At 54.3% G+C, this 23,202-nt stretch overlaps 8 protein-coding genes across 8 annotated transcripts; 4 read left to right on the top strand and 4 right to left on the bottom strand.

The window, feature by feature from the left end:
- Positions 1-1,886: 1,886 nt before the first annotated feature.
- PG985_013223 (uncharacterized protein) lies at positions 1,887-2,705 on the bottom strand (the record flags this gene model as incomplete). Its single annotated transcript, XM_066832989.1, has 1 exon — positions 1,887-2,705. The coding sequence occupies one exon, from the start codon at positions 2,703-2,705 to the stop codon at positions 1,887-1,889; it is 819 nt and encodes a 272-aa protein (XP_066677729.1).
- Positions 2,706-3,629: 924 nt separating this feature from the next.
- PG985_013222 (uncharacterized protein) lies at positions 3,630-4,121 on the top strand (the record flags this gene model as incomplete). Its single annotated transcript, XM_066832988.1, has 1 exon — positions 3,630-4,121. One exon carries the CDS (start codon positions 3,630-3,632, stop codon positions 4,119-4,121), a length of 492 nt encoding a protein of 163 aa, XP_066677728.1.
- Positions 4,122-4,819: 698 nt separating this feature from the next.
- On the top strand, positions 4,820-5,350 carry PG985_013221 (uncharacterized protein; the record flags this gene model as incomplete). The annotated part of the gene is made up of 1 exon (XM_066832987.1): positions 4,820-5,350. The coding sequence occupies one exon, from the start codon at positions 4,820-4,822 to the stop codon at positions 5,348-5,350; it is 531 nt and encodes a 176-aa protein (XP_066677727.1).
- Positions 5,351-12,417: 7,067 nt separating this feature from the next.
- Positions 12,418-14,733, top strand: PG985_013220 (GTPase-activating protein; the record flags this gene model as incomplete). The annotated part of the gene is made up of 1 exon (XM_066832986.1): positions 12,418-14,733. The coding sequence occupies one exon, from the start codon at positions 12,418-12,420 to the stop codon at positions 14,731-14,733; it is 2,316 nt and encodes a 771-aa protein (XP_066677726.1).
- A 1,088-nt stretch (positions 14,734-15,821) lies between these two features.
- Positions 15,822-16,349, bottom strand: PG985_013219 (uncharacterized protein; the record flags this gene model as incomplete). The annotated part of the gene is made up of 1 exon (XM_066832985.1): positions 15,822-16,349. One exon carries the CDS (start codon positions 16,347-16,349, stop codon positions 15,822-15,824), a length of 528 nt encoding a protein of 175 aa, XP_066677725.1.
- A 1,122-nt stretch (positions 16,350-17,471) lies between these two features.
- Positions 17,472-17,666, bottom strand: PG985_013218 (uncharacterized protein; the record flags this gene model as incomplete). Its single annotated transcript, XM_066832984.1, has 1 exon — positions 17,472-17,666. The coding sequence occupies one exon, from the start codon at positions 17,664-17,666 to the stop codon at positions 17,472-17,474; it is 195 nt and encodes a 64-aa protein (XP_066677724.1).
- An 820-nt stretch (positions 17,667-18,486) lies between these two features.
- PG985_013217 (POT family protein) lies at positions 18,487-20,749 on the top strand (the record flags this gene model as incomplete). Its single annotated transcript, XM_066832983.1, has 3 exons — positions 18,487-19,055; positions 19,218-19,944; positions 20,009-20,749. The coding sequence occupies 3 exons, from the start codon at positions 18,487-18,489 to the stop codon at positions 20,747-20,749; spliced, it is 2,037 nt and encodes a 678-aa protein (XP_066677723.1).
- A 1,049-nt stretch (positions 20,750-21,798) lies between these two features.
- Positions 21,799-23,140, bottom strand: PG985_013216 (uncharacterized protein; the record flags this gene model as incomplete). The annotated part of the gene is made up of 4 exons (XM_066832982.1): positions 21,799-21,997; positions 22,052-22,500; positions 22,560-22,772; positions 22,832-23,140. The coding sequence occupies 4 exons, from the start codon at positions 23,138-23,140 to the stop codon at positions 21,799-21,801; spliced, it is 1,170 nt and encodes a 389-aa protein (XP_066677722.1).
- Positions 23,141-23,202: the final 62 nt, after the last annotated feature.

Below are 23,202 nucleotides of genomic sequence, written 5' to 3'. Positions count from 1 at the left end.
TGGCTATCCGTTCGGATTAGATGTTGTGACATCAATACATACATTTCTCCCCACGGACATAGAACTCGTCCATTTACTACCTAGTAAACAACAACAATTGCTCAACAACCCTGTCTCAGTCACTTGGAGATTCTCCTGGACATAATTTACAGTCTGGGGTGTTCGATGCAGCATCATTGAGCTCATGCCAGGTTTACTATCCCCCGCCATATCTAGAAGCAATCAAGGCTGTCCTCTCCCCCACACATATCTTCTGCACGTAGGCTGTTAGCTCATATACCTCCAGTGTGCCTTCCTTGCGTACTAGCTCAAGTACGTGTAGGTAGCTTAGGCATTGCAATTGAGGACCTCTCAAGCCTTCCTCCTTCCCTCTCAGATTTGCTGCTTCCTCTGCCTTCCTTTCCTCTACACTCACACAGATACTGGACATGGCACTTGCACTTGATGTCCATCTCTGATGTTTGGGCCTGGGGTCTTTAACTTCTCGCCTCGGGCTTGAAGCTCTCTTCCTCTTTTCCTTTCTTCCATAACACTCACACACATCGAGCATACACACCAAGGAATCTCGCACCTCGTCGGCCTGAACACCGTCATGTTTCACTACTACTTCCAGCTCTTTTTATCCAACCCGCTCAAATTCCTTTTGCTCAATGTGGTCATTCCGCTGGCGGCGATGGGGCTAACGCAGTGGCTTCGAAGCCTGGCCGGCGCTTCGCTATTAACAGGCGGTAATCATGGCCTCCCTCTTCCCTGCCAAGCTCTCTTTGATGTTTCCTGCTAACAGCTTCCTGTCCAGACAGCGACTCCCCTTGGGAGACAGCCCTCGGTGTGACACTTGTTGTGTCGGCCGTCCAAGCAGTGGTCAGTATCTTCTTTGAAGATCAGTTACCCTAAGCTTGAATCGCACAGTCCCGACGACACGCTTCTAGTGTGACTTGCTTCGGCACACCTAGACGTCGAAGGGTTCCCTAAAGACTGTAACGGTCGGATGGGTCTCCATGGTGAGCTGGAGAGCTGGCAAAAACATGGGTCAACGCTCGCGTGCCGTCATCCGAAAGGATCGCTTGAGCGTGTGACTGACGTTTCAACTGCGATTGACACGGCTAGCAGTGTCTTTTGTGGGAGGGGCAAGGCCTAGGACTGTAACGGTCCGACGCCAAAGGCTACGTATCTGGGGGCTCATACACCTGCACCTCGTGTGCGTCGGTGATCTGGTCTTTGATCAGTTGGTTCATTTTTTTCATCTTGGTATCGGCCTCGAGCTGGGACAAGAAGAAGAAGACGGTGTTGTTGGGCAGGCTGTACTGGACAAGGCGATATATGCGAAGTCTGGAGGCACTTGGGCAGTTCGTACGCGTACTTGGTGGTTGAGATTCACCTTTGGTGCCTGTTCCTCCGACAGTCGAGCAGGATGATGCGTTGTACATGCATACCTACCTCCGTCTATATACCTAGTAATCAACGTATCTGCCTCATGTCTGTCACCAGTTTGTGCGTGGCCTGAAAGACGGTCGAGGTGGATTGACTGCTACCCAGTCCAGTGAAGCCTTCAACAGCGGAACACCTGATCGATTATCGATAGCCATCAAACCTATGAAGACACCTACCAGTGCAAGTGCACACCTGACGTCATGGCTTGTCGACTACCCAGCTGCGTGCCACTTGTTGAGCCACCCCACATCCGAAAACGCTCACGCATGTATATCATTAAGAGACTTGATTCAATACCATCGAACGTCCATTAACTGTCCACAGGCTGTTTATATACTCCGTGGCCAAAGTAGCAAGGCGCATTGGCGCAGGACATTTAAAATGGTATGTCAAGGTAGCAAGCAGCAGAAAGCGATTGATACTCATCTAATTCGTGCACTGTGCCTCCCTACCCATCAGAACTCGCGGCACTCCTTTCCAAGCCTCAGCTGCGGCGGATGCACAATAGCCTGTTCTTCGGCCGCCTCCCACCAGTCCAGCCCCTTGAACCGCTCATACCAAGCCGCGAGCTCCTTCAGCTCCTCCCTTCCTTCCTCAAAAATGTCCCATCCGAAGGTCAACTCAAGGTACCGGCGCGCCGCCGCGAGACAGAAGTCGGCCAGACCCGGCCCCTCTGTCCCGGGAGTCAGCCATCCCGTCGTCTTCAGAGACTTGGCCGCCCACACCTGCACTTTGCCGAGATTCTTGTTCATGCCCACCCGCGCGTTCAGCCCCGCGGCCCGGCTGCGGTCCTCGTTCGCTACCCCAGACCAAGCTGCCAGCACGGGCACGGCGTGGCGGGTGTAGTACCCGGCGTCGAGCATGGCGAGGTTCATGATGCCAATAATGTCGTGCATGTTGGCGATATCCACGGGGTCCTTGGGCATAACAACGGGCCCTCCTTTGACACTGCCGTACACAGTCTCGAGGTACACCAAGATCGAGGCGCTCTCGTAGATGTAGCGGGTCTCGCCGGTGGCTGGGTCGTGGATCCCGAGGCATGGGGTGGAGGCGCCCTGGGGTGCCGGGTTGCTGGGGTCGGCGAACTTCCAGCCGCCGGTGGACATGTCTATGTGCATGCGGTTGATGCGCAGACTGGAGTCGGCGGTTCTGCCCTCGAGGAGGTCGGCCGGGGTGGCGACGAGGCCCTTGGTGAGGAGGTAGTACCAGACTCTTCGGGGGAAGAACCCTTCGAGCCATAGCCAAAGTGTATGCTGGAGTTCGGAAGCCGTCATGGGTGCAAGGTCTTGTTGATTTGGTGGAAGAGGATTTCGTATTTGAATAAGATAGGGGTAAAATTTTGAACTACAGCTGAGTCGGAGTGCGGAGGAGAGTTGTGTGTTTTCTTTTCCTTTTTTTTATAGAAATTTCCCGGTGACAACGACGATTACTTATACTAATGCTCATACTCACTTGATTTACTTGGTAGTAATACTCTTTCACTTGATATAGTCTCCGAGCACGCTAGTGTTGGTGTCGGATACTTTTGACCAAGCACACTCGGAGACATACGCCTCGTCAACTTTTCGGAGGATTACACGATAGGCTAGCAACGACTAGTTCTCAGCACTAACAGCGACAAGCTGTGTTTCCAGTTTTGGTCGTACAATGGCACACTATACCAGGGACATTGAACCACCTCAAGTCGCCGCAATGCAAGAAACCAGTATACCAGCTCGTTCTCCCAATGTTTTGCCACCATGTAGCCTGATGCTATTTTTAGCACAAACGCACCTCTTAGTACGTAATGACTATTCGGTCGGTTTTGTTGCTGTAGGCCATAATGATTCAGCTTTTGTACAGAGTCTAGATCAAAGATTAGGCAAAGAAAGAATATCTTAATTGACCCGTAATGCCATTTTGGTGCTTTATGATCAGCCATAATAATGGAATTGATCGTCAGCGGCCTCTTTGCCGAAGACACAATGTCCCAGGAAAACGACAAAAGTGGATAGTCTTTGAAACGAACAATGGAGTCTCCTCAACTGAAAAACCCCTAATTCTTCGCTGTACCACCCCTCTCATTTTCCATAACACAGCAGTAGTAGCAGCAGCAGGCCTCATATCCCGGTGATAGTAGCATCCCCAAGACAACCAACCAAACCCCCTTTCCCCTAATCGACCCGCTGCCCCTACAGTCCCCCAAACACTTCCACAACATGACAGCCAGCCGCCCCCCTTTCCCCGCGCTGCCCCGCGCCATGACCCCCCGACAGCTCCCCAAACTCGTCATCGCCCAGCCGGACTGGACCGACGAGACAGAGCTCCGCAAGAACGAGGCCTACATACCCTTCCGGCGCGAGATGGCGCTGAAGCGGCTCCTGAGCATCTACGACGACTGGGAGATCGAGGAGTTCCTGGAGTTTGAAGACGACCACTACTTGGTCATCGGGGCCCTCTGGGACTTGGGGCTGGAGCAGGACGTCCACGCCGAGTCCATCCGCGATCTGTGGGGGGATTTCGACGAGATAACCGGAATAAAGGCAGAAGAGGTAGGTGAGGCAGAGGCAGAGTCCGTCCTGGTTGACGAAGAGCTGCAGGAGGGCGAAGAGGAGGGCGTCGAAGAGGTGGAGGAGTCGGAAGGAGACAACGCCGAAGGCTATGAAGGCGACGACGAAGAGGCTGACGAGGTACTCGGAGAAACATACTGATCTGTCAGAGACCGAGACACATAACAAAGAGTTTAGCTGAGTCCCCCCTTGTTCCCGGGTAAAGGACATTGTACATACAATGAGATGCATATAGATTCGACACACAGCAAACAATGTGAGCTTTGTTGACAGCTGACTAAGTGACAGCCAAAGTATTCACATCCAGCACTGATTGACACAAGTATATAATCGGTCGTTGCGCCACAGCGTAATATCAAGAGCCGATCCACAAATACCGGTTTCCTGAGCAAGATATCGCCACATAGAGCACATCAACGGCTTTCACATTCAGCAGGTTTCCTCACCCCTGAGCCGAGGGCCGCATTCGCCTACCACCCCACTCTTCGCCAACGTTCGCTAAGTAGATCTTGACGAAAGACAAAGTCTCGAGCCGGACTCGATCGACCCCCAAAGGAGTGGGCTCTGTCAGGAAGTGAGATACCGGTTGCCACCATCAAGAAGAACAAACCCAAGCCCCGAGTTAAGAGAACAGTACCATGACAATGGGGTGCTGTTCGAGCAAGATGGAGCGGGAGCCGGAGTATGATCCTCTGCCCCGGGCTGTGGCGCCCCCCTCACCCCGCTCGCACAACCGACACGGCCAGAAACCGAGCCGACCTGCAACGAGCGAGTGCCGTACCCGCTGTCCCAGAAACCTCCCGCGTCTCCCTCGCCTGCAAATACTCACGTGTGAAAACATGGGGACAACGGACGAAATCGGCCGGGCCATGGCGACGAACACCGAGTGCCGTGATGAGGACAGCCCGACCTGGCCGAATCTGTCTCCCCTGTCGGCATCCCTCGCAGCCTGGCGCTATCCGAGCGGGTCGGAAAGCTATGAGGAGCGGAACGAGCGGGAGAATAAGCTCGTCCAAAGCATCGACAGTGGCCATTGCCCCCACCAGGGAAAACCAGGGACGTGCGAGCCACTTGGCCCAACCCCGTATGAATGTGTTTGGTCCGCCGAAAAGATCGCGCACATGACGTCGGGTGAGGTGATGATCGAGGCCCGGCGCCGGGTCCGAAAATGGTACACAGCGCGCTACGAGGCGATTCGGGCGGAGCTCGCTGCGGACAAAGATACATCGCCTGAAAAGGCGGACTATCGTGCCCAGAGAGAACAGCAGGCCGCGGAGCTGAAGAAGAAAATCGACGCGGGGCTGGAGATGCAGAAGGACGAGGCCATGCGGCGGGTCATGCCGATCCTCGCCCACCGGTGGAAGGAGTGAGAGGGAGAAAGGGGCATGGGACCGCCAGCCATGTGTTGCATGCAGCCCGGACATCACCGCCTATCGACCGGGACGGGGGCCGGGCCCGGATGAGACTAACATACTTAGACCTTAGGATTCTTTTCCAATGGGATGACTTGTGATTCGCCAAAAAGCAGAAATCAGATGAGACTGTGATATAAATAAGTCAGACACTGGCCCGAGCCGATGTTCGATCCTCAAACAAGACAATGACCGCGCGCTCGAGACAGGTTTTGGTGACCGACCACCCTACGTCCTCAAAGTAGAATGAACAAAACCTACATATCGCTTCCACCGGCCGTAAGCAAGGTCGGTCGTCTGTCTCCCTTCCAGAATTGGATGGGCGGGAGACCAACTCCCCCCACAGAATTGCCTTGATCCTTCCCTCCACCCATCCATCCTGCCCGCCCGCCTTAGCCGCAGCATGCGACAAAGAGGACCCCGAAAATCAAGACGGGCATTGGGGATTGTGATACGTCGTCATGCGATTCAGGCAGCCGCGGTTCGGTTAGGGATATTGACTCGTATTCCCCACGATCGGCAGCAGGGTCGCGAAAAAAACCAGCAAGAAAAAAAATAAAAGATTTAACGGCGTGCATCCGTGCCGCGTTATGTAGCAATCCAGCAGGCTGACATCACTGGGGAAATTGACAGATGCGCACGCAGTCGTGAATGGCTTGGCTTGGCTGGGGCTGGGCCGGGCAAAGATTGCTACAGTACGACCGGATCCTTGGGTCAGACGTTGGCCCTTGACCTACCTGTCTTGACTCTTGGGGGGGAGGGTGTCAGTGTCAGATTTTAGGAAAAAAAACAACCCGAAGTTGTCGGGCGCCCGGTTGCGATGTCAAGCGGTCAGCTGGGTACGCCATTTAATCTTAATCGGCGACTGATCCCGTGGGTTCAGAGACAGAGACAGATTGAAAGAGGGCTGAGAGGCGCAAACACGGGTAACAAACATCCAGCGCAGGACTGCGGATCGCCAACTTTGCCGAGATGAGAGAGCGCTGTGGGAGAATTAAAAAGTGTCCGAGCACACCACACCACGCACGGCTATTGTAGGGTCACTTGGTCACCTGTCGCCCCCTGTCCGCCTTGCTCCCCTCCCCCACAAACTCTAGCAGGTTTAGTCAGGTACCAGGGGAAGCGAGGCACAGGCACAGGCTGCAAGGAACAGAAACTAAGGAAACATTTCGGGGCTAGGCAGATTTGAACGATTCAGTTTCCTAATCCTACGGGTGCATATTTGCATTTACAAGCACAGCGACGGAAATCAAAAGCGGGAAAGGAAGAAGAAGATGAAGAAGAATAAGATGAGAATGGAGAACGACAGTACGAAGAAGATGAGAGGTTCATCCAACGTCGCGCTGGAAGCCCAATTCATTTCCTTGGCCGCTTGGCTTTCATGTCATGTCATGTTGTGGCCAAGTCGCACTACACATGTCAAAATCTGCCAAAACTGCGTCTGACGACAAAGCAGTCTCTAACAAGTCTCATAAGTGTGTGTGTCCAACCTAGCAAACCCGGGGGGCGAGAATTTGCATTTCCATCCGAGATTGTAACACCTACTCATTCGCACGTCTCTTTTCCTCTGCTTGTATTGCCCGCGCGAGCAAGAGGCAAGAGTACGTTTTGTTTTTCTTCTTGCTATCAGTTTCCGCGCCAGGGGCCATGTGCCAATGTCTAGCTTCGGTCGCTACTTGGGCTTGCCGTGGCTGGATACCTACTGTAAGACCGCTCCAAAAAGGGGAATTTGCGACAAGGCTTGAAGGCCCCAAATCACAGAATCGGCATGGCGCTGTGCGGCTTTCTTGGACCATCGTAGCCACCTTCCTGCACATGCCGCCCGAAAGAGGGAAGATGGGCTACATGCGGCAAGGTGTCTTGGCTACGGGCTACGGGCTACGCATTCCTATCAATGATTCATTCGCAAGAAGCAAGATCGTCCCATGTACCCCGCGTCGGGACCATCAACAGTTTACAGTCTTATGTACTTAATGTAGGCGATATGCACATGGCAACTAAAGGCGCCGGATCGTCTTCAGCAAAGCAGCAGGGGAGCTCCATACGGAATGAATCATTTCCTGGGGGGGCTCGGGGGGTTACTGGGAGTCAGCCGCAAAAGATGGGTCAATCTTGATCTGGAAGTTACGACGACAGTGACGTGGCGGCCAGGACATCACCCCTACAGAGCAGCCAGCGTCGATACGACAGCGCAGCACGGCCGGCCAAGAGTGGAAGCCTAGGTAGTTAGTGGCTTGCCATTGCAGACCTCGTCCGTGAAAGGCCGCCCGAAGATACCCACCGAATCATGACATGCCACCGTGATGAGTCTCCCCCCGTTCGGCGAGTGTTGCTGGTCTAGACTTGCGGTCAGATTCAGCCAGACCGACCATTCCCGTCTGATAATTTGCTTGCGAAAGCATCAGACGTTTGGGGATATGAACAAATGGTACTTGCATACCGTAGCTGACTGGTGTCATCAGCCAAGAACCATGGCGGGCAATAAACCGACAATGTCAATGTACAGTACTTGGTTAGTTCTCTGCAAATCAATCTCACCAAGGCTGAGCTAGTCAGGGTTGACGATAAGACATTCCCAGCTCTGCGCGGGATCCTACGTATGTACCCAGCGAGAATAGATTGTAGGGCTCTTGGGACCAAGGCTGACGGCCTCTTGGTCTCACGAAATCTCGGTTCCTTCCTCGCCCGTTCCTTGATACGCGTTGGCTGGATTGGCCTGTACAAGAGCGCACTTCTAGATCGACATGTCCAAAAAGGCCCTCGTGTTGGAAATGCAGGATATTAAGAATCCCACGGCTGGCTTCGCTCGCCCGGCCAGCCCTGGAGCAGAGCTGCAACGAGAATTCGTTCGGTTGATGAAGGGTGCAGCCGTGCGTGAGCGCGGGGATGGGGGAGGTGGAACGTTGGGACGGCCAGCAACCAGTAGGGACGGACGGCGCTGGGCAACCTCACTCAGCCTCTTCCTTAGGCTCGCCAGGCGCCGGCTATTTTATGTTATTGATTGATTACGAGCCCACCTCCCCCAAAATAACCATTCAAGGTTTGTTTCATGTTGCAACTTCGCAAGGTGCACCGGATCCTTGCAGCCGTCATCTACCGAGATATGCAGCTCTCTGCCTTGTGTGCCTGCAATACCACCGTCGTGAGTGATCAGAAAGGCTCGGCAAAGTGAATTCAATTCTTGTTTCGTTTGGCCGGGATCCCTTGCGTCGACTCTGGAAGGGGGCGTGCTGCTTGCCGGTGCCGTGGGCTTTGGGGAGGCGTCGCGTCTCGAAGCGCTCGCTTGATTCGAAACATAGCTGACATGCATACGTGTATACGTGCATGCAATCAACCTCTATCCAACAAGCCGGGTAAGAAAAGGGGCCAGGGGCCATTTGCATTTCGCTCGTGCCGCGTGTGTGCAGGTCATATCATATGAGATGTGGATGTTGGAGCCGGACGTCGAATGTGAAGAAACATGATTCGACCCTTGCCCGCCCGCGTAGCTTTCCCTGTATGTAATCAATCAGTCAGTCAGACCCTGACCGCGCAGTCTTGCGCCAGACCGAAGATACGAGAAGACGCTAGTTAGCGCGTGCCTGTGAGTAATACCGAGCTGTGAGTACTGCTGCGAGCACTTACAGCGACCTACAGTGAGCAAAGTAGTAGCTCGTTAATTATCTCCAGTACTGCTGCATACACGCGGTTACATGGCGGTTTTCCGTTGCTGGCGCCCCCGAGCAAGTACCCGAACTCCACTGGCGCGATGCTCGTCAGACCCTTGCAGATATGCAAAAAGCGCATTGCACCCTGGCCGCAGCTTTGGCTTACCTTTCCAGTTGAGGTTGTATTCTCAAACAAGCTCTAGCGCCGGCCCAAGACCCCCATACCAGATCAATCATCAGACCTTCTGCTGGGTCTTTCGCTGGATGGCATGACGAAAAGAGACGCAAGAGGATCCATGCGTATATACTAGATTGCTGGCTAGCGACATATTGACCCATTCATCCAGATAAGAAACAGAGATACCCGTTGCTGTCTTGTCCAACTGCTGCCGTTTGCCGTGATCGTTGCTGTTGCTGCTGCTTCCGTCTCGGGACAGGAGGGCGATCAGCTTCCATTGCCACTCGCGTGCCGTCTTGGGCGGGCGTCGTCCCTGCAGGATGCATATCTGGGTTGGATTTATTGGGAGGGGAGCCCGTTTTTTACTCAAATAGGTGTGATGATATGCCTTATGCTGCATGTGGCCCCCCGGCACGCTCGACTTTGTTTCAGAGCTAACAATAACCCGAGAAGGGAACAAATGGAAGAGATGAATCACGGCCTCGGGTGGCGTTTCGATTGTCGAACGTGAGCTTGCGCATTTCCCACGTCTTCATTCATGCCATCCTCCTCTGGCCAGCAGATTGGACCAATGCCAAGTACTGTGCTGGTGTATTAGTAGATTGACTGAAGCGACGACCCCGTTGCTGCCCCATTGGGCTAAACTAGCACCCTCCTCCCGATCGACGTTCCTGGCCGATCTTTCCTATGGCTTCCCACCCCAAGACATTTGCACACCATTATCAGACTCCAGGCACCTAGAGGCAAATCTATGTACTAGTATCTCATTGCTGGGAGCCGGCCCTGATTCTAAGACAGGCGGCACACGGGCACGGCGAGACTCCGATCGTAGACCACGCGAGGAAGAGAAAGAATCGGCCATGCAGTAGCCTCGATGCTCCCTAGCTGCACACATGCAATAATATCAAATGTAGATGGAGATATCTCGGCGCAAGAGGAGACCGGCCGATTGATAATGGATTGATATCAGCTAGGCACTTGTCTTGTTCCCTCTTTTCGTTCCTTTTCAGTCCTCTGTCTCGGAGAAAACAAGTTTGGCCGCGCGACTATTGTTTATCGTTGCAACCCATCCTTCTCACCTACTACTACCACAACAGGAATATACCTGCTTTGTGGTCGCAGCAGCAGTGACTCTACAGGTTAGAATACTGCCCTCATCCCAAGAGACCTCTAGCGGACGGGCGTGCCTTTTTCCAAGTCAAGTCATCCCCACTCTTTCGGCTCTGTCAACCAGCCGGCCATTTGCGCAGCCGACTAGGTAGGCTAATACTGCAACCTTCCCTAAACCAGACTGGGAAACGGCCTCGTCGTGCTAGGCTGGAAGTGAGGATGAGCAAAACAACAAGAGACGCGTGAGCCGGATGTATGTACGCATCGAGTATCTGATGTTCGGGTGCAAATAATGATATGATGATACATATCTCAATGTATGGGCACGACCTTGCAAGCGTCCGCTGTATGAGATATGCCTGTGAGATGATGGGCAATTGCACTGCAGATCGATCCGCTTCAGTTTTTTCCTCCGGCTCTTTTTTCCATGCACTCTCAAGACTTTCCCCGATTCCCCTTTTAATAAGGTGGGCAGGCCAGTCGAGCGGGTCCCCAGTCTTTTCGCTGGGCTCCGGTCTTTTTGGGCACCGCCCCTCGATGTGCCTGACCTTCTGAAACGGCGAATTATTTGCAAGTATCAAATCAATCGCGGGTATCCCACTTGGGGCCTGGCCGGCTCGCTGCGCTACTGCACGAACTGCTGCTGCACCCTTTCTAGTTGCAGATGCGCTATCAGCGACCCCCCCATCCAACCATTTCGTCCCCCCATCACCCTATCACCCTCCATCAGACACACCTCGGCCCCTCCTCGTCCTACCTTACCCATAACGCACTGGATTTCAAGTTGTAGTAGTAGTGTGTCGGTGTCTGTCTGGCTGTCTCTTCTGGCTGTCTAATAGCGGTGGTGGTTGATTGATTGGAGACCAATCGCACCCTCGCTCTCGACCTCGTCCCTCTTCCCCTTTCATCAGAATCAATTCAATTGCACCCGTTCCGCACCACCCCCCCTCCCCCGTAAATCACCACAACCTTCGCCTTTTTCCCTCTTTCCATCCGGGGCCTCCTGTCTGTGTGCTTGCATTCACACTTGCGACAGATCTGCAATCATAGCAATCGCAAAGAAGCGACGAGACCGACCCGTCTCTTCCAAATCCTTCCAGTCGTCCCAGCCAAATCAAACACGTAGAAAGCTGGTGCAACATTTCGGCTGCAGCCTGCGTGTCTCGAACAAGAACGGTTGTCTTGTCTGACCTGAAGGAAGGACATACCCTCTCTCCCTATTCGTCGCGCTTTCGACCGGCAACCGCTCGCACTTTATGTGGTCAAACATCAATTTCGAACCCGCTGCTCATAATTATACTTAACCTGCCCTATTGACACAGCGCGCCGGCCAGAAGGCTGTTTTTCTTGTCCGACCTAATATATACGCCCGCAAAACCCACTCTGCCACCGAAACCAACTCCTCGTGGGCCCCCTAATTGCATTTAGTGCCGCGCCTGGCAACCAACTGCTGGTCATAAGGGGTAGCCTCTCACTATTTCCTGCCTGAAGAGATCGAAGCAGCACATCCGAGTCAGCTGAAAGAAAACTAAATCTCCAGAGAGAGAGAGAAAGACCCCCCTTCAATCGACGCGACTCTTAACAAGACGAAAAAAAAAGGCGTGTTACCTCGACGCCCGACGCCAGGAGGAACCACTGCGGCGCTCCTCATTGACATTCCGTGGCGCAGACCGGCCTGGTAGCCGATCCTCGAGAACCCCTTACACTCTCTTGCATTCCAGTGCTTTCATTTCAGCTCGCTCCTGCTGTCAACGAGGCGATCGAATTCCGACCCGACCTGCTCTTACGAAGCCACGCCCATTTTGTCGCGCTCTGGCGCCAACTCTTTCTTGCCAGCAAGCCATCGCCGTGCTTGCCCTTTCATCAGAACAGAGCGCTCAGTCGGCCGTGCCAATTAGCACCACAGCGACCTATCGCCGCCTCCTCCCCCCTACGGGACTGCGTTTGCCAGTCACGCGAGACCTCTAGGTCGATCCACCTCCTTAATGCCGCCCAGGACCAATTCGAACATGTCAGTCATGTTACAAACTCCGTCACGGGCTTCCACAGCCTCGTCATCTTCATTTCAGCCCATATCCCGCCAAAACACCATGTCGTCCTACGATGGCTCCCGATCCGCCCGTCAGTCGAAGCGATATTCCATGTCGGCGCTGTACATGTCCATGTCCGCCAACGAGAGCGAGTTGGAAATCGAAGATGACCTGGCCAAGGCCCAGAAAGTCCTGCGCGAACTCAAGTCCAAGATTTCGTCGCAATCCAAGAAGAACTTCGTCCTCGAAAAGGATGTGCGGTATCTCGACTCGCGGATCGCCCTGCTCATCCAAAACCGCATGGCATTAGAAGAGCAGAACGAGGTGGCAAGCCATCTGGAAGATGGCACCGAGCTGCAGGAGGGTTCGTTCCCGAACGACGACAAGACGCAAAAGTACGGCAACCTGCTGTTCCTCCTGCAGTCTGAGCCCCGACACATCGCCCACCTGTGCCGCCTCGTATCCATGTCCGAAATCGACTCGCTACTGCAAACCGTCATGTTCACAATCTACGGAAACCAATACGAGAGTCGCGAAGAGCATCTGCTCCTGACCATGTTCCAGTCCGTGTTGACGTACCAGTTCGACACGACGCCCGAGTACTCCTCACTCCTGCGGGCCAACACGCCCGTTTCCCGAATGATGACGACTTACACACGCCGTGGCCCCGGTCAAAGCTTCCTGCGATCCGTCCTCGCGGACCGAATCAACAGCCTCATCGAGCTTAAGGACCTCGACTTGGAGATCAACCCCCTCAAGGTGTACGAGCGCATGTGCGAGCAGATTGAGGAGGACACCGGTAGCCTGCCGCCTTCCCTGCCGCGGGGCATAACCGCGGAAGAAGCCGCTGAGAACGCACAAGTTCAAGCCATCATCGAGCCCCGCCTGACCATGTTGACCGAGATTGCTAACGGCTTTCTCAACACCATCTTCGATGGCTTGGATGAGGCGCCCTACGGAATTCGGTGGATCTGCAAGCAAATCCGCTCCCTAACCAAGCGAAAGTACCCAGACGCCAACGACCAAATTATCTGCACACTGATCGGAGGTTTCTTTTTCCTGCGCTTCATCAACCCCGCCATCGTTACGCCGAAATCCTACATGCTTATTGACGGCGCGCCGGCCGAGAAGCCGCGCAGAACCCTGACCCTCATCGCCAAGATGTTGCAGAACTTGGCTAATAAGCCATCGTATGCCAAGGAACCATACATGGCCAAACTGGCGCCATTCATCAATGGAAACAAGGAACGCATCAACAAGTTCATGCTCGACCTGTGTGAGGTACAAGACTTCTACGAGAGTTTGGAGATGGACAACTACGTGGCCCTGTCCAAGAAGGACCTGGAGCTCTCGATTACGCTCAACGAAGTCTACGCCATGCACGGGCTCCTCGACAAGCACACCGCAGAACTATGCAAGGACGAGAACTCCCACTTGGCCCTGATCATCAACGAACTGGGCCCCGCCCCGCCTCAGGTGCCCAGAAAAGAGAACCGAGCGATCAACTTGCCCCTCTTCAGTCGGTGGGAGACCGCCATCGACGACCTCACCGCCGCTTTGGACATCACCCAGGAGGAAGTCTTCTTCATGGAGGCCAAATCGATCTTTGTCCAGGTCATGCGTTCTATTCCGCCTAATAACACGGTTTCTCGCAGGCCTCTCAGACTGGAACGAATTGCCGACGCCGCCGCCACCTCCAAGAACGATGCCGTCATGGTCCGCAAGGGTATCCGCGCTATGGAGCTCCTGAGCCAGCTGCAGGAGATGAAGGTGATTGACAAGTCGGATCAGTTCAGCCTCCTCCGGGACGAGGTGGAGCAGGAGCTGCAGCACCTCGGTTCGCTGAAGGAAGGTGTACTTACGGAGACACAGAAGCTCGAAGAGGTGTTCAAGACGATCCGGGATCATAACTCGTACTTGGTCGGGCAGCTCGAGACGTACAAGAGCTATCTGCACAACGTTCGGAGTCAGTCGGAGGGTACACGCCGCAAGCAGCAAAAACAGCAGGTACTCGGTCCCTATAAATTCACCCATCAACAACTGGAGAAGGAAGGAGTTATTCAGAAGAGCAATGTTCCGGACAATAGGAGAGCCAACATCTACTTCAACTTCACTAGCCCCCTTCCTGGTACCTTTGTTATTTCACTCCACTACAAGGGTGAGGACCTCCATAGTTGGTTGCCCCTGTGTAGCGATTCTCTAACAGACGAAACAGGTCGGAACCGAGGACTCCTCGAGCTGGACCTAAAGCTCGATGACCTGCTCGAGATGCAAAAGGACAATCAAGATGACTTGGACCTCGAGTATGTTCAGTTCAACGTTACGAAAGTATTGGCACTCCTGAACAAGAGATTCGCAAGGAAGAAGGGGTGGTAAAACAGCCGGGCAACCAAAACGTATTCGCAGCATACCCATTTTCTTCAATACGACGCAAACAGCCTGCCGTTATTTTTGGACGTCAACAACATCCTCGTTTTGCGCACCCTCTCTCTCTCCTTCCTTCTGTGGCTTGGCGTTCTGGCGGGTCATTTTCGACGTGATACCAATACTTTTGATATACGACCATCGATTTCCTCCTCCACATACTCCCGGAGATGGCTTGCCGGTTTTGTCTGACCGACCACGAATCTCCTTGTACTACTATCGATCGAATCTTTCTCGGAGGACAAGCTTTGTTTATGCATCCCGTTTTTCCACCAGCGACTTACGATTTTTCCCTGTTTCCGGGGGCCATTGATCACCCGGCTTTACGTGGCTACCGGGCATACACGCTTTTTACGCCGGTGTTTGCCTGTATATTTCTTCTAATAAACCTACCTTCCACGGCCTCTTGGCAAAAGCTTCGTGTCGACAAAGTCCCGTCTTCTGGTCGACCCAACGCCTCTAATCACCAAGTTATCCTCGTCGGTGCTACTCCCTCCACCTATTTTGGCACGACACGGACGGCAGAACCGCACCACCACTTCCGTCAATCATCACGATGGCGCTCGCGCGGCTGCTGGTATGATCTGAATGTTGACATTTGACCACGGGAAATGGAGTTACGGCTGGACCGGAGGCTCGATGTATTATTTGTTCTTTGGGGTTCGGGGAGGGGGAGGAGCAGGGCACTTATAGTAATTCCTTATGAAGCATGAGTCGTCGACGTTGAGTTGGGCAAAGTTTGCTTTTACCTCGTTTTCTCTCTCTGCCTCCCTCGTCGGGGGGCGAAGAGGGGCGAGATACGTTACGGCGGAGCTTATATGCAGATCAGGGGGTTTACGGCTTCGTAAGGGAGGCAGGAGGTAGTGTGCGTACGTGTGTAGCTGGGGTTGGTTTGGTGGGTGCTTGGATGGAGGGTTTCTGGCTTTGGTCTCGATAGCCACTGACTGGGTTCACTCTTACACACGCAGATAGACGAATTTCATGAACCGTACATTTTCGATTTGACTACGTAACTTTTACTAGATATGCGTAGTGGCGTGCTACATGTGGCATTTGGGGTACGTGTTGTGGTCGTCCAGTTGGGAGTCGGCAGTGGTGTTGGTAACAGTATCCTCCACGGCATTCAAGTTGTCCCCCTCCGCAGCCGCCGCCTCAAGGATCCGCTCCCCTTTATAGAAGAAGGTCTGGGAGCGGCTGCCGTCGCCCTTCCTGGTGGTCCAGAGGAGGGTGATCTCGACGTCCGTGTGCGGCATGATGTCGCGGTAGCGGACGACCCCCGCTTCGCCTTCGCCGACGAAGTCCCCGAAATCGAGCAGGCCGCCGTGGCCGTCGGGGATCACCCGCGGGTTCGAGCCGGAGGCGACGTTGTCGCGCGTCACGCCGCTCAGGTCGACGTAGGTGGCGTAGGCGGAGAAGGTGCCGCCCAGGTTGGGCTGGCAGGCGCCCGGGAGCTGCTCGGGGCGGCGGTCGAGGCCGATGGTCAGGGGGTGCCGGGGGCCGGGGGACCAGCAGGTGTCGCCCGCCTGGGGGAGGAGGCGGGCTTCGTGGCAGGAGGGTTTTTGGCCCATGGTTGGAAGGTTGGGGGGATGGGTGCTTGGGATGGGGTGTGAGGGTGTGGTTTTGCTGGGCTGCTGCTTGTTGCTGAAGAATGGCAGGTTGTCTCTGCGATAAGCACTGGCAGATGGGGCGGATACTCGGTCAGTCAATGCCGAGAAGGAGCCTGAAGAAGGGCTCGAGTTTCGATTTAGAATGGTTGGAATAGACGGTCTAGAGGAAAGGAAGTACTCTATTGATACTCCCTTGTCCATTTACCATACATTGTCTCTGTCGACACCTTGTTGGGGGTTGAGATCGCGGCCGCCACTATTCATCGCCAAACCACCTTGATGTCTTCTCTACCTCCGTCGGCCCGATCTACACTGGCTGGAGACCATTCCAGGCTTGCGATTAGTGATCTCGATTCATGTTTCCGTTTCATTACTAAATCGTGGTATTCTCTGGAGGTGGTATATGGTTCCCGGCTTTTGTCCTTGAGCCTCTCTCGGACGAGTCGTAGCATATTGTATTCCCCCGACTTCTGCTTCTCGGCTACATTGCCTTTCTTTCGACGGAGTAGTAGACCGATGCGTCCAGCATTTATTGATACAATTCGTTTCTTGCAAGATATAAACACTTTAATCCCGTAAAGCTCGCTGATTTCATCTCGTGTTCGTTAAGTGCGACATCATTGAAGCGGTCAACCTGCAGTTCTGGAGGGAAAAGCTCTGGACGTTGATAGGCACAATCGCGAGTCGCAAGTCGACCTCACTGCTGAACGACTTTCTTGCCATTATGTGAACCGAGACATTCAGGACTAGACGAGTATCCCCTGCAGCATTAAATGTGTCTGACTCTTCTGGGCCCGTTTTCTCGTGGTGGCTGATCATGTGCGCATTCCATTGATTTCGAGGAGCCCGGAGCAGTGTAAGTTCTTCAACCCCACATTGAAGAGCTATTAGGTGCCTGCCGTACCACACCTGGCACCAAGTCCAGCATTGCGAGGAAACATTACACAACACTTGTGTAAATGAGGCTTCATCAGCCGCAACCAGTGATACCCCGGGCCCTTCGTCGTAAGGCGAACTAATCACGTCAATTGCTTTGTGTCATATGACTGTGGGGCGGTTCTTATCGTTCATCAAGTAGGTTCGCTACCTGATGAACACGGCGTGGTGCGACTGCCACTTTCTCACCCCCGAATTGCCTCGCGACCCGAACTGGATGACGTGAGCACAGCGACCTGGATCTCGCATACCGCCGGAACAGGGCCAGTTGCCCGGTTGAGCCATGCCGCGCAGGAGTTTCTCCATAGACGACGGGCGCATCAAGCAGGTCGACGATGCCATGTTTACCCTGAAAGGCAGGAGGCATTTTGCCCAGAAATGCGCCAAGCGAGATTGATATATATCCCCACAGAATTGACAAGAGCTCGGCGCCCGATGCCCAGGAATGTCTACTGTGAGTAAGCTCACCGAAGCTTTCGCCAATTGAGCCGAGCTACCAAAAAAGCAATGGGATGGTATTAGCAAACAGATTGCCTGTTCCGGAAGGTGCAAGACTTATGGAATGCTGGAGGAACTTCAAAAGCACACCTGGTTCCAAGCCGAAGCCGAGGCCAGATTGAGGCGAAATCAGCACCGTGACAGGCAAAGAGGCAGACACTCACCCCTTATCAGCTCATCGGGGGTTTTCGCCTGTGGTGCTACATCAATTCGTACTGGCCAGTGGAAAATCTCGGGATGGTCACATTGATACCCTTCCCTGCTACCTCGCAGCGGTCGGTAAGAACTAAGAGCAGTCTTGGCCAATCTGGGATGCCATGTCTCATAGGCACGATAAGCTGCAACCGCTGATCATTCCCGCAGTTGATGGCGTGCGGGGGGGAAACGTTCCATTGACACTCCCTCAAACTCAAATCATACATAATGAGGCGCCAACCAACGCCAACCAGCGCCAGCCATTCCGACCGTTTCTTATTTACTCAATTGGACTTTTTTTGCCTAGACCCTCAAAAGTCTCCCTCTGTCTTGGGTTTCAGGTTTTGTTGGAATAATTGGCGTGCCACAGTCTGAGTTGCGCACACGCTTATGAAACACCCCCTTCGGAGTCGTGCTTGAACGTTACTGCCCGCCCTACCCCTAGTATCTGACGGGTATTGCAAGCGCAATGTCCACGACGGGAGACAAGGTGGAAACTGCGGGGGCCCCCGCGGGGAATGCCACCGCCACCACCACCCCACCAGCGCCGCCGCCCACCGACGTGAAGAAGGAGAATGCCGTCTCCAGTGGAACTCCACCACCCACCGACACCGTGGCAGAGAAGGAGGCCGGCGAGAGCATCGCCATCACGGGCCCCAACAAGATCGCCGAGGAGATCCTGCGGGGCCCCAACGGCGAGGAGTACCCGACGAAGGAGGAGCTCGACACGCTGCGCCGCGTCAAGGGCAAGATCCACTGGATCATCTACACGGTCGCCTTCTGCGAGCTGTGCGAGCGCTTCGCCTACTACGGCACCACCCAGGTCTTTGTCAACTTCATCGCCGAGCCCCTGCCCCCTGGCTACTCGGGCACGGGCGCCGCCGGCACCTATGGGCAGCCCGGCGCTCTGGGCATGGGCCAGCAGGCCTCGACGGGGATTACCCTTTTCAACAGCTTCTGGGCGTACATTATGCCCCTGTTTGGGGCGTATTTGGCGGATACGTTCTGGGGCAAGTTCAAGACTATCAATGTTGCCATGTAAGCTTTTGACATACTACTCGCGCGGCTCCTTCGCAATGCCCTGCTCGTCTTCTCGATTGAGCCTTTCTCGACTCCTGGGATTTGCGAGCGTCATATGACCTGCCTACAGGTCGCTGCAGCTTCGCGATTGCTGGCGATAACTAATTTAATACCTCACAGTGGGCTTGCAACATTCGGCCACATCCTGATCATCGTCTCGGCTATCCCGGCTGTCATCAGAGCCCCGAACAATGCCGCAATGGCGCCGTTCATCATCGGGCTGATCTTCTTCGGCATGGGTGTTGGTTTCTTTAAGACGAATATCTCACCCTTGATCGCAGAACAGGTACGAAAGACCCTAAACTTCTCAGCTGCATCTTCATCTGACTCACTTGTCCAGTACGAAACATCCCACCCACGCGCCACCATCAAAACACTGGCCAGCGGCGAGCGGGTTATCGAGGACCCCATCATGACCATTTCCGTCATTTACATGCGCTACTACTTCTTCATCAACGTGGGAAGTCTGGTCGGCCAGATCTCGATGGTCTACGCGGAGAAGTACGTCGGCTTCTGGCTGTCCTTCACGCTCCCGACCATCATGTTCCTCATCTGCCCGCTTGTCATGTACTGGTGCCGGAACAGGTACGTCCGCCTCCCGCCGACGGGGTCCGTCCTGGGCAAGGCGATGGGCATTATCGGGCTGGGTATGAAGGGGCGCTGGTCCCTGAACCCCGTGACGACGTTCCGCCACATGGCCTCGGACGACTTCTGGAAGCGGGCCAAGCCTAGCAAGATCGAGAACCGGCCGGCTTGGATGACGTTCGACGACGCCTGGGTCGACGAGGTGCGCCGCGGGTTCAAGGCTTGCACGGTCTTCTTCTACTTTCCCATCTTCTGGCTTCCCGTAGGTGTCCTATCTACCCTCTATTATGCGCCATTGACTGTTGCTAATGAATATTGATCACAAGTACAACCAACTCTACAACAACCTCGTTTCGCAGGCCGCCACAATGAAGCTCGGCGGCGTCCCCAACGACATTGTCAACAACCTGGACCCCATCGCCCTGCTGATCTTCATCCCCATCACCGACAAGTTCATCTACCCGGCCATCGCGCGGACAGGCTTCGTCCTGACGCCCATCAAGAAGATCACGCTCGGCTTCGCCTTCGGCACCCTCGCCATGGTCTCGACGGCCGTCGTGCAGCACTACATCTACAAGGACTCGCCCTGCGGCGACCACCCAACCAAGTGCCCCGACGGCCCGCCGCCCAACATGAGCGTCTGGATCCAGACCCCGGCCTACGTGCTCATCGCCTTCTCCGAGATCGCCGCCTCCATCACGGGGCTCGAGTACGCCTTCACCAAGGCGCCCAAGAACATGCGCGCCCTGGTCACGGCCGTCTTCTGGTTCGCGCAGGCCTTCTCGTCGGCCATCGCGCAGGCGTTCGTGCCGCTGGCCAAGGACCCCCTGCTGGTCTGGCTGTACACGACCGTCTCGATCATCGCCGTCCTCGGCGGCATCGGGTTCTGGTTCACGTTCCGCAAGCTCGACGCCGAGGAGGAGGCGCTCAACACGCTGCCCGACTCCGAGTTCCACGGGAGCCGCAACAAGGACGAGGACCCCGAGGCGACGCTGGCGGTCAAGCAGCGGCAGGAGGAGCAGCGGAGGTTGCGGGAGGTGCAGGGGTTGGAGGGGAAGCAGGGTTGAGTTTGGCCATGATTGGTTACATTCTCATCACACCTTTTGGCATATACTGAAAGAAGTTGGATAACGGTTACATTTACTTGGTATACTATCTAATATAACATGTATATTACAGGTTCTGCACCTGTATCTCTAACAAGCGTGCAACCAAATATCTAAACTTGGAGACGCTAGTACAGAGCGCCAGCGTTATCGCTGATGCCCACGTCTCCACTACTCCATAAACAAGCAGATATATTCGGCCAACCACCTCTTTCTTTCAGTAAACCATGCTGTCAGTGTCGCTAAGCGCAGGAGCTGGCGCTCCAGCAAATGAAAACCTTTTCTGTATCTTACTGGATCTCCTCGAGCATCTTCCAAGCGCCATCAGCCGCAAAGTAACTTTCTCGTGACTCTTGCGGCAAGCTACGACTTCAGGGTTACGCCCGGTCCTACCGGCGGCTAATATCTGGGTACGAGGAATTGCGGATAGCCAACCATCCACGCGGTATTTGAGCATGCGGCTGCGCAGACCGCGGTTCCCGCAGCAGCGAAGCCAATGGCATATGGCAGTAGGATTACCTGACCACTGTCACATATGCGGCCGCAGTCGTTTCGTGGCGTCTCACCAGTGGCGCCACTCGGAAGAGCATGGTAGCGACGGCTTGATGACTGCAGCTGCAGCCAGCCACGGCGGCTAGCTCTCAGAGTCGCGGAAGCTACTTATCGTGCTTTATTTTATTTTCTCTCTCTCTCTCCTTGTTCTGTATCTGACGCTGAAACACCTACCTCTTCAATAGTTGACTATGATACTGATTCACCGATATAACAAATCACTGCTCGAACATGCCCCGGTCCTGGGAGAAACGGCAGAAGAAATAAATCACGTTGTCACTATACAATTCGAGGCGCTGAAAGATCCCGCTGTTGTTGAAGCATCTGCCAAATCATTCATAACATACAGCCTCCCACCTCTCCAGGTAAGCAGTGTACCATGTAGGTTGCGTCGAATCAGAACCGTCGAACGGCCACTTTTCCACTGACCGTTTCCGTGCCTGATCAAACACCTTCGATCACTTAAAGCTACCCATCACTTGAGAAATCAGAGCAGCTGCCAGTCTCGACCTCCGGGATGGAAGTCTAGGCGCCATTATATAAGGCTGTATAGTGGAGCTTATTTGGGGAGCCTGGGCAGGTTCTGTCCATGGGTTCGAAGCCATTTCATTCCATGAGTGACCCTGACTTGCAGTGAAGTCTGTTGCGCTAGGAGGACTATGTGTGTTGTAAGTTTTATGAATCGTTCAATTGACAGTGAGACATGCGTACCTGCAGATTAGACCTTCACATATACGGTCCACGTCAATTCCGTAGGGCTGGAGCCAAGGATGGCCCAAGAGTCCCATGGCGGTCGGGCGCCGAGCCGGGTTCCCACTCATTGCGAGAAATATCAGGTCAAAGACCTCTGCACGAAACTGAGACAAAGCCTCCCCAGGGAATGGGAAGAACCCCTCAGTAAATCTCCATGCTTCTTGGGGATTTTGGAATGGCGGTCTGCCGACAATCAGACAGAAAGCCAGAGCGCCCAGGGACCATATATCCACGGCGACCGAGTAGGCAAGTGAATACGGGTTAGTCGCTGCGAATACCTCTGGGGCCATATAAGTGAATGTGCCTCTTCCGAGGGTATTGAGCTGGGTGCCCTGGGTGCTCTTTGCAATACCGAAATCGGCCACCTTAACCCACCAGTATGGTGCGGTCTTGGCCACGAGGATGTTCTGATGAACATCAGTAAGTATCCTGAGGCATTTGATCTAGGAGCAAGGCTTAAACTCACACCGGGCTTGAGGTCGCGATGGGCAAATCCCGTTCCATGAATCAGTCGCAGAGCACGGCTAATTTGGACTGTGATGATTGCGACTTCCGGCTCTGACAACGACCTCCCTTTGATGTGATCTTCAAGGCTTCCGCGAGGGACGAGTTCCATCGAGATGAAGATATCACTGTCATTCTCGAACCATCCATAGAGCTGCACAAGATAGCGGCGGTACTAAAAAGAAAAGGGCTTAGCAGACAAATTGAAGGGGGCAAGGCAATAGGCATACCCACCTCCAGGAAGTGAGGATCGGAAGGAGTCGAGAACGCAGCCATCGCTCGAAGCTCTCTCTCCGTGACTTTCTGTCGCCCTTTGGGGATTTTCTTCACGGCGCGAACTTTGCCTTCTCCCTGTGGACTGGAGACACACTGCTCTTTCCACACTTCTCCATAGGTGCCCTCTCCCAGGAATGAATTTTCTGGTCGCTGCCATAGCTCGATGCTGGAACCTTGTCCGTAATGCAGGTGGCTACCACCGGGCAGGAACTCCGTAGCAATCCTCCAGTCCACCAGGGAGCTGCCGTTCGATGACCCTGATTGCATTCCGAAGGTCTGGCAATGCTGGGAATAGAAGTACTGTTTGGAGTGATGACAGAGACAGAAGT

The sequence above is a fragment of the Apiospora marii genome (assembly GCF_038362585.1).
Source record: "Apiospora marii strain CBS 49790 chromosome Unknown utg000011l_segment0_segment0, whole genome shotgun sequence".
Taxonomy (NCBI): Eukaryota; Fungi; Ascomycota; class Sordariomycetes; order Amphisphaeriales; family Apiosporaceae; genus Apiospora; species Apiospora marii.
Note: the sequence above shows the minus strand (reverse complement) of the source record. Positions and strands in the feature narration are given on the sequence as shown.